We start from the raw sequence: 10586 nt of genomic DNA on the forward strand, positions 1-10586 counted from the left end.
GCTAAATTTAACAAATTAAGTAGCATTCTAGACTGAATAACTACCCTTTAAATTTCATTCTAATAAACCATGTAGATACTTTGAATCTGCACAGATAGCAATCACTGTCACAGATGTGAAGACTTGGAGTATCTAGACAAAACTGTTTTTGTCTTGCCTTTGAGATTATTACCCCTTCTTCAGAGAAGATAGTACAAATGCAAGATATGTCACATGAAGATATTATGCAAGCCAATCTACATCAATAGTCAAATCCAACATGAATCTTGGCAGCCAAAGATGGCAGCTTGTGGCCTTCTGGAAGTTAGTGTGGTCAGCATAGGCAATGCTGAATTTTACCAATTCAACAGCATCTAGAAGATGTCAGATTTCTCGATTCTGATCTATATGATATAGCCATCTTCACTAAGAGAAGCTTAACTGTTAATTATTCTTTGCTTTTTGGTAACCTCTATTCTAATTTTCATATACTAAAAGCAAGTATATCTGGTGTTTTCTTTATGTTTATATAAAACTGTAGTAGCAAATTTACCTAATTATACTGCATTAATTGCATTAATCTGCACAGCATTTTCAGGGTTGCAATCCAAAAGAATCTTCTGATGTCATCTATTAAGAGTTATTACTTGACTTCTGAGTAAATACCTTCATGATTAAAAATGTCTCTCCACTAAATTGTTATTATGGACAAAATCAGATGCTGCTACTACAATAAAAGTATTATAAGATAAAAGCCAGAACATTCATCTCAATAATTTAAAAGGTCACAACTTTTAAGACAATACATTCTGAACACAAACGAAATATTCTACCTCATCAGAAGCAAAATACGGTGCAAATCTGCTTTTTCTAAGTAAGAAATCAAGGCGCTACAATGATCTATACTTTGAGTGCTCTCCAGCCCAACGTTTCTGGATGATAGTGATACCTAATAGGGCCTTTGATACTTGTCAGAAATTTAATCACAACCATATGGCACCTCACCTCAGTAAATTCCATCATTTTCCCATACTATGAACTATTACTATCCATTGTTTAGCTAAAGTAATAGAAAAAACATATGAAAGTGTGTGTGTGTGTGTGTTTCCAGGATTTCTAATTTCATAGCTTGAGGGAAAAAATCCATATTTTCAAAAGCTTTGTATCACTAATGCTTACCAATACGTCCATGGCCATGACTGACATGCCCCCTTAGTTTCCTTGTCTTCCTCAGTCTGGAAGGCTAAAAATATAACAACAAATTTGATTATAATAAAGGCACTCTATTTTTTTCCTTTACTTCACCCATCTCTGCAGGTTTTCTATAATCTCTACTTTATACAAAGAAACTTTTCTTTTTTTGCATTTTGTCTACTTCACTGATTTAGGTTTTGTTTTTTTTAAAAGATGTATAGAGGAAAAACCAGAGAGAAGTTGTTTTAGTGGTGGCAGAGTCTCAGATCACTTTCTTTCAGGGAAGAGTAGGCTTCAATCAAACCCAACAAATAATTAAGCCCAAACCCAACAAAATTAAAACTAGGCCGGGTGGACGTCCTCCCATCCTTCTCCGAAAATCTATGTCGAAATCAATTCCATCTTTCCATCTGAAAAATAACAAAAAATAACAGTCCTAACAAAAAAGTTTTACCTATTTTAATTACTGATGAATGAAAAGCAAAGGCGAGGAGGAGATTTAAGAGGTGGGGTAAATGTCTATGGCAGGGGTAGGCAACCTTGGCTCTTTTATGACTCGTGGACTTCAACTCCCAGAATTCCTGAGCCAGCTATGCTGGCTCAGGAATTCTGGGAGTTGAAGTCCACGAGTCATAAAAGAGCCAAGGTTGCCTACCCCTGGTCTATGGAGATTCTCATGATTGTCCCAAAGGTGCTTTTTTCAAGCGGCCACTAGACTTTGTTTTTCAGAGCTGAAAAAGCTTCTTCAATGAGAAGCGAAACGTCTTCAAAGAAAAACAAGAGAGTGCAGTTGCCTCTTGAAAAAGCACCTTTGGGACAAGAGGTGGGGTATTAGGTATTTATTTTGACTGCTTTGGTGAAAGGGTATAAAATCTTTCAATGCATATCGTATCAGGGCTAATCAATCAATTAATAAATAAATCATAAATAAACAAACCATAATCTTCTGGTTTCCAGCCTGGTGCCTTAAATACCGCTTCAAACAGTCCCTGGAGCACAGCCCTCCCCCGGGGAAGCTAGCAGAGGCGTCTCCCGCCCTCGGGGCAACCTCTCCTCGGAATATGGAGAGACATACAGCCAAAGGCTGGGCAGCCCCGGCAAGAGCAGCAAGAGAAACCGGCGCGGCCTCTCTCTCCCCCCCCCCCATCCCCAAAAGGGGCCAGAAGCCCCCGAGCCCGAGACTAACCACGTTGCTCCCGACCTACCATCTTGCTTGATCGGCGACAAAAAGAACGAAAGAAGTTGGAAGCAACGTCTCGCGAGATTTCGCGTCCCCTCCCGGAAAAGTTCTTTTCTCGCGATCTCGTGAGAAACGTACGGAAAGTAGAGAGACCTCTCTCTCTCTCTCTCTCTCAAATGCTCCCGTTTCCGCTTCCGATATCTCCGAAGTGGGGCCTCTCTCTCTCTCTCTCTCAAATGCTCCCGTTTCCGATATCTCCGACGTGGGGCTTCTTTAGATTTTGGTAGAAATTTGAAAGAATAGGACTGTGTTAGAAAATTTCTTTTCTTTCGTTTCGCTTACTAATAACCCTATCCCGTTTTCCTACCTGGATTGTTCGAAATAGGTTTTCATGGTGGGTTTTGGTTGTTGGCTGCCTAAATAAAACACTAACGGTGGACGGAAGAAAACTCTTGTTAAATTTAAAAAACGAGGCTAAAAGTTAGCATTGGGCGTGATTTTAATTTGTTTCATTTATAAATAAGCGCTTCAAGGAATATGCTCTGTAAAAGCTCTGTCTTGTTTTTGTCTCAACCCAAGAAATGCGATCCGCTCCTCAAAGGCTGCCTCCCTAAAGTAATCCGCCGCAGGCGGACATTTCACAGGTATAGCCCCTAATGCAGGGCTCTCCAAACTTGGCAACTTTTAAGACATGTGGACTTCAACTCCCAGAATTCCCCAACCAGCATGGCTGGCTGAGGAATTCTGGGAGTTGAAGTCTACAAGTCTTAAAAGTTGCCAAGTTTGGAGAGTCCTACCCCAATGTAACCCTTATTACTCTTCCATAACGGGGAGTACTGAATTTCTGGCCCTGATGCAGCCTTTAAGAGGACAGGAATGTGGATTCCTCAGAAAGACTTCATCCATAGTCCGATTTCTCTTAAGAGACAGCAATTCTGCATTAAACAAAGCTTCTAATCCTGCCTGTTGTGTGGATTTTTATATCAAAATTAAATCATTTTCTTCAAAAGAGTGTAAAACAGCAAAAATACAAGAATTTAAATCAACTGAGTTCTCGCTATGCCCCATTTCTGCTTCTGTCCATGTGTGTGAGATTAATGCTACTTGCAGGCAGGGGATATGGTTCTTGTGTTAAGACAGGCTCCCATAAATGAATTGCATAACTGAACATGAAATTAATTATTTCATTGCTTGGTAAATGAAGAATGACTTGATGGCACATATAGTTGGACAAGAAATACGCATGCTGATTATTGTGCAGGTAAATACATATGGCAAGTACTAGTTAACGTTAACTCATTGGAGCTTGCAGAGACCAATCAAAGAGCAAAATTCAGAGCAGGTTTTGACAGTGCTCCCATCCTTCCTGTAGAGCAGGGGTCCTCAACCTTGGCAACTTTAAGACTTGTGGACTTCGACTCCCAGAAAAATAAAGCTGGCTGAGGAATTCTGGGAGTTGAAGTCCACAAGTCTTAAAGTTGCCAAGGGTGAGGACCCCTGCTGTAGAGGACTTTAATATGATTCGCATTTCTCTACAGAATTGTTTCTAAATCTTGACAATTTTAAAATGCATGGGCTTCAACTCTCCGAATTTCCCTGTTGCCAAAATACAATTTGAATTATTTGTACATTTGTTTTTCTTACATAGTGCTGAACCCTTAAAGAAGCAGAACTAGAGGCATTGAGCATTAGAGAGAAAACAAGCAACAGTCTACACTTGCTAGGTTTCTGCCTAGCATTAGATCAAACATTGTTGAGGTTACAACTCCTCAAAAGCACAGTAGAACTTGCTTCTGATGAAATGGATATGTAAATGGGGATATCTGGCCTTGGCTGTTGCTCTTGTGCAAGTTTAGCAAACTCAAAGGCTAGCTTTACTGTTCTAAACAGGGAGAGTTGACTTATCACATGACAAAGTAAATATAAACATTTGCCTAAAAGACTATTCCAATTTAAATATGCACTCTATCGGAACGCTGATAGTGGCATCACCAAGGGAGCTTATCTGTGCCAAGTCTTGTAAGTAAACAGAATTATCAAATTGCTGGGGTTCAGAAGATTCATGCTGCATTCGTATGTAGTTCCAATAGCCTTCTCTCCTCCCTCTCCCACATATTTAGTTTTCAAAAGTATAGAACTTCAGCCACTGATTTAACAAAGTGGAACTGTCTTTGCTGGATTCCAGAGATGTGTATTTAAGACATGTTTAAAAGGAACATAGAAGAATGTAGATATATGTCAAGACCAACAAAGACTGGTAATAATACTGCCCTTTTTAGGGCATTGTTTTGCTTTAGAGCAGTGGTTCTCAACCTTTTTAATGCCGCAACCCCAACCGGTCGTAAGTCGAGGACTAAACCGGTCGTAAGTCGAGGACTAAACCAGTCGTAAGTTGAGGACTACCCAACCGGTCGTAAGTCGAGGACTTTCCCTGCCCGGGAGCACCGTGCATGCGTGGTTCCGCCCCCTGCGCCGGCCGAGGCGTAGCTGGCAAGCGGCAGAGACAGAGCAGGCTGACCACCAGCTGGCCCAGCTCAAGGGAGGTAAGGCACCTGCCGGAAAAGGGGAAAAAAATGGCGGACAAAAAAAATGGCGGACAGCCTTGCTTGGCAACCCCCATGAAATGGTCGATCGACCCCAAATGGGGTCCCGACCCACAGGTTGAGAACCACTGCTTTAGAGCACGGGTGTCAAACGACCAGCCCATGAGCTGGTTATATCATATGGAGGCCGCTCACCTCAGCTCCAGTAATGCAAAAAAAAGTCACAATATGTCACAACACATCACATGACACAGCAAGTTTGACACCTGTGTTTTAGAGGATATTATACCTCATTTGAAAATATAGAATGCATTTTAACTAGAGCAGGTCTTAGGATTTTGTTTCCTAAAGCCATCTAAGCTCACGGTTGATACTGGATCCTGATCTACAATAAGCATTTATTTCTCACATTTATATCATTTGTATCACAAAATTATTCAGATAAGATAAACTGACACGGTTTTAATATCTTAGTGATAGAAGACTATTCAGCTGGTGCAAATGTAGCATATTATTAGTGGAGGAATGCAATTTTTGTCTACTGGTTGGCTTCTGGTGCTGGCCATTATTTATAAAGCTTATAAATGGCATGCCGCTGGTATATATCAGGAACTACTTTATCAAGTGGGACTCTACCCATCACCCAGTTTGAACACTGCATGAAAAATGGTTAGACTCAGCTTTCTTTATAGAGAACCCTGCATTGCAGAAGTTGCTGCTTCTGGATACATCTTTGACCCTGACTCTCTCTGAATTTCTGAAGACCTTACAGGGTGAGTGTGGATAGCAATCTGATTTAGTCTTGATATTTATTGTTTTTATTGTTGAGGCTGGTTACATTCTTATTTCCTTGTAGTATTCTAAGACATAGTTTTTGTGATTGCGGCAATTTATAAATATTGTGAATAAAGATGCCAGTGATGTAAATTTAGATTTAACAGAGATATGGGTGTTGCAGGCATTCTCTCTTCCCTAATAGTTTGGTATATTATGATTTTACTATACATCCATGTATTATGCAATTTCTCTGGCTAGAATCCACTGGAAATAGGACCATGATGTGATCCAGAATGTTACTCTTCTGAGATAGGATCCATTTTGCATTACATTTTGCAGCTCCTGAGAACGGCTTGTGGCAGGAGCAGCAATAGTAGCAAATTTCATTTTACAAGTGGAAATATGCTTGTGATTCATAGGAGCAACTTGCATAACCTATTGTTTGTGTTATTTTGCCATGACATAGAGAGCAAATTATAATATTTTCAGAATATGGATAATTCAAAGCAAAGGCTTTTTGAGTTCAGCAGGATTTGCTTGAGGTATAGGACAGGGGTGTAGGTTGTTAGGTATGTATTTATTAACTTTATATACTGCTGATCTTACTGTCAAAGCAACTCTGTGCGGCTTTATAGTCCAAACTTGATTTACAGTGCAAACTTGCATATATCTAAACAATAAAAAGTCCATGAAGTTAAACAAAATAATCCTTTAGTAACCTGGAGTTTTAGTCTAAGTAAATCTATTTACTGACTTAGTGAATACATTTTAGAAGCACATTATTTAAATAGCCAGAATTTGAGAAGTTTTCTGATTATGGAAGTCTGACACAAGTATTTACACAATTTATTAGAAATAAAACATACACTAGAAAAGGATGCAATGTATCTAGCCATTTGCTGCCAAGGTGTTGAAAGGCCAGAGATTTCTTCATGTTTAGCAATTATAGTGCAGAATTCTTTGCAATTTACTGACCATCATTCAAAATAAAACAGATTGTTTGGGATTGTGAGTCAAGTACCTTATTGCAGAACAAAAGGATATTTTTGATGAAAAAATGAATTAGAAGAAAAGCTGAAGAAAAATATAAACTCTGTCATATAAAAATCAGTCCTCTTTCCATTCTCCCACCCCTGAATTCACCCACTGGTGTTCGTTTACTTCCATAGCACAGCCCTAACAAACATCCTTCAGAGTCAGTGGTTCTGCTGAGACAGTCAGCTGCACATAATTCACCATTCAGTTTGCACTAAGCATAACCCAGTCCCTAATTAAGAAAAAATGCACCTGTTGTTTTTCAGGAATATACAAACATTACCACAGTTGTCTGTGCTCATTACAAAAATCATTGTTAAAGCTTACAGCACAGCATACTATTTACAAATCTCTACCAAATACATTATTTTTGCTGGCACACTGTTAAAATTCAATTTGCAGTCACTTAAACATGTGAGCAGCTCATTCTGTGCCCTCCAGCACTAGCATCGGAAAAGCTGCAGGTGGTGTTCTGTGCCCAGTGTCATAAATAGTCTTTTGATCCACATCTCACTGGAAAGGAATTAATTCTTCTTATGAAGAAACTTCATTTTATTTCCTGCAACGACAAAAATTGAAAAGCCTCCCAGTTATTATATACATTTAAAATCAAACACTACAGTTCCCAATTGGCACTCAGAATCTAGCTGGTTAGTAAAAAGTAGATACTCCAATTTACGGATTCTTGTCTGTATAATTTAGATTATATAATTTGTTCTTAATTAAGAGCTTTTCTTTTAAACCCACCAATGTGGTACACCAAGGAAGCCTCTAAAGCAGAACAGTCTTTATATCAGGGCTTTTGCCTCCTAGTGCCATATGCATTACAAGCCTAATCTCTGAAATACAGATATTTCAAAGCCAAATTTCTTACCAAGGCCTCGTAGAAATTTATTTACTCCACTTTGTTCAGTGTCTGGAAGTTCTTCCAAATACTGTTCAACCCTCTGTTCAAAAAGACCTGCAGAAAGAAGATCAAAGAGAAAGTGCTGGGTTTTGTCCAAGAAAAAGGAGGAACAAGACTTGGAGTTTTTTATTTCTGATATAGCCCAACAGCCAGCTTTCACCCAGCTTTTATATTGTTACACATTGTTTTCAAAGGCTTTTATTTCATTCTACTATTTATAGATTTGCATTTTTTTTCTTTCAATCCATGTTAAAAATGTTTCCCACTTTCAGGATATCTTTTTATTTTCTTAATACAATCATGCACATTCAATCAACTTCTCGGGGAAAAGGTTTATTTTGCTGAATTCAACATAATACCTGCAATACAATTGGCTGCCTTAGAAGTCTTGCCAATGTCCAGTTAATGTGAAGTTTGAAGGCAATGCAATTTCTTCTGCACAGAGCCCACACTAAAATTAATTAAACATTAATTTTGCCTTCATTTCATCTTCTCACTCCCAGGATTTACAGTAGTCCAGTGTTTCTCAATCTAATACCTCCAGATGTTATGGATTACATGTCCCATCGTCTCTTGCAACATTGCCCTCAGGCTGGGAAATGCCAGCTATAATATACTTACAAACTGACTTTTGTAACAGTGAGGGTATCAGAGGGAATAAGGGAATTATAATAGCCTATTTATTAGACAGAGTACCTTCCCCATAGACTCTGAAATCTAGCTACATTATTATAGGAATACACACAAGTGCTTATATTTTTCAGATTATGCTTTTTCACTGATTGTCTAAAATGTCTCAATGACTGGGGGGGGGGGGGAGAGAGAAAGATGCACAAATTGTGTGCATATTTGAAGCCTACATGGCTTAATCTTCTTATATAGACAATGGGCCTCAATTGTGACCTTTCCATAAGGCATCAGAAATCTTCCTATTTGTTTCCTTCTCTTATCTGGGTAGACTGTTTCCAACCAGAAGGAACAACATAAGCCTCCCTTCAACTTTCTGAAGCCTGATTAGTAACTGCACAGCCCAACAGATGGCATTGCTATATAAGAAGGAACCTTGATCATTAGCTGTAGTAAACCTGGTTCAGGGTACACAAAGCCATACCGGTAGAACAATGTCAAGTGCAAACATCAGACAGTTCAGTTGTTTAAAGGTCAAAGAAAATTATATTACCCCCTATATCTTATTTGCCATGTTTTGTGCTCCTTTTTAATTTACAAGGATTTACTACACTGTTCCCCAAAGTGATTGATATTGACCCTAAAGGGTCAATGGGGCTATCTAAGGAGTCACTGTTGTTCCTATTATTATTTGTACTGTAGTACTATTACTTAAAGTAGTGCTTAGTAAATTATTTAATAAATGTTTGGTGGTCAATGAACAGTTTGAAATTTCATGAAGGGGTACATGACCTGAAGAGTTTGGGAACTCCTGATCTAGTCTTTCAGTCCCAAACTTATCTGCCAACCATATTCTTCGATTAGCTCCATTAGCTTGCTCACAGCAATGCAGTAAAATAGTTGTACAAGTTTCTCAATCAAACGCATTAAGTACAGAAAAATATGCAATACGATTCCTTTCTAAATCTGTAACCTATACTTAAAAAAAACATTGTATCCAAATGTTTAATTCTGGCAATGGAAGGTTTATTCCCCAACTCCACCCCATACCTTCTGTCAAATTGATAAGGTTTTATTTATTCAATTGTTCTCTTAGGGCAATTACATTTTTTTAAATTTAGAGTTGGGCTTTACTTTGTTTTTTGTGAAGCCACTCAGTGTTGTTTTTTGGAATTGGGCAGGCTAGAGATTGGATGAATGGATGGCAGGTGAACAGATAGTTAAAAAAACAAGCAGTGTAAATATGTATGGTGGAGAAGAGAGTAGCAGGAAGTCCTGTCACTTGACCCTAAGCCTACTTTTATACAACTGGAAGTAGCACAGTATTTTTCTAAGTAATTCAGAAAAGATAACATTTCTAAGAATTAATCCCCTTGCTGCATCCGCATAAAGCCTACAAAACTAAATGCATCCATCACAGTAAGTCATGATTTACTTTACATTGCTTATTAGTAAACGCTGATATGCTATAAATGAAACCTAGTCCAAAATAAAGTATATTATGGTTTCGCTGAATACATGTATGTACTAAAAATACTTAAAATGTATACACATTTTATCTAAATACAAAAACCCTTAAGGTAGGATAAAATTTATATCTCTATGAGGATGAAGGTTTGTTCTCTGAGCCTGTGGATTGGTTTCTGAACGTTTCATTACCAGGCTAGGTAACATCTTCAGTGGAGTTTAGAGGATATAATAATAATAATAATAATAATAATAATGATGATGATTATGATGATGATGATGATGATGTTGTTGTTGTTGTTGTTGTTGTTGTTGTTGTTGTTGTAAGGGACCTTGGAGGTCATCTAGTCCAACCCCTTGCTCAGGCAGGAAACCCTATACCATTTCAGACAAATGGCTGTCCAGTCTCTTCTTAAAAACTTCCAGTGTTGGCGCATTCACCGCTTCTGGAGGCAGGTTGTTCCACTGGTTAATTGTTCTAACTGTCAGGAAGTTTCTCCTTAGTTCTAGGTTGTTTCTCTTCTTGGTTAGTTTCCATCCGTTGCTTCTTGTCCTGCCTTCAGGTGCCTTGGAAAATAGCTTGACTCCCTCTTCTTTGTGGCAGCCCCTGAGATATTGGAACACTGCTATCATGTCCCCCCTCGTCCTTCTCTTCGTTAAACTAGACATACCCAATTCCATCTGCCCGCCGGGTTTTCAGGCATTCCATCAGCCGAGGACCCGGGGTAGGGGCGGGGGGGTAGCGGTCATTATAAGGGAGAGCCTTCGTCCTAGGGAGACCACTGTGCCTCAGATAGACGGTGTGGAGTCCCTCCTTGTGAAGTGGGGGCAAGGGGTTCAAGTGGGCTTGTTGATTATATACCTGGCTCCCTGCTAT

The 10586-nt window shown here is 38.9% G+C and overlaps 2 protein-coding genes across 2 annotated transcripts in view; both read right to left on the reverse strand.

Moving 5' to 3' along the window:
* Nucleotides 1-2496, reverse strand: part of LOC107301608 (60S ribosomal protein L27a) — an 8765-nt gene extending 6269 nt beyond the window's left edge. The window contains exons 1-2 of the mRNA XM_015830812.1: nucleotides 2379-2496; nucleotides 1159-1222 (exon numbers count right to left, since the gene is read on the reverse strand). Coding sequence (XP_015686298.1) covers nucleotides 1159-1222; nucleotides 2379-2381 — 67 coding nt within the window. The 5' untranslated portion in view covers nucleotides 2382-2496. The remainder of the gene's footprint in view (nucleotides 1-1158; nucleotides 1223-2378) is intronic.
* A 3766-nt stretch (nucleotides 2497-6262) lies between these two features.
* Nucleotides 6263-10586, reverse strand: part of ST5 (suppression of tumorigenicity 5) — an 80914-nt gene continuing 76590 nt past the window's right edge. The window contains exons 18-19 of the mRNA XM_015830830.1: nucleotides 7583-7669; nucleotides 6263-7267 (exon numbers count right to left, since the gene is read on the reverse strand). Of these exons, the coding sequence (XP_015686316.1) occupies nucleotides 7233-7267; nucleotides 7583-7669 (122 nt within the window). The 3' untranslated portion in view covers nucleotides 6263-7232. The remainder of the gene's footprint in view (nucleotides 7268-7582; nucleotides 7670-10586) is intronic.

The sequence above is a fragment of the Protobothrops mucrosquamatus genome, unplaced genomic scaffold, assembly GCF_001527695.2.
Source record: "Protobothrops mucrosquamatus isolate PMUCROS unplaced genomic scaffold, P.Mucros_1.0 scaffold_251, whole genome shotgun sequence".
Classification (NCBI taxonomy): Eukaryota; Metazoa; Chordata; class Lepidosauria; order Squamata; family Viperidae; genus Protobothrops; species Protobothrops mucrosquamatus.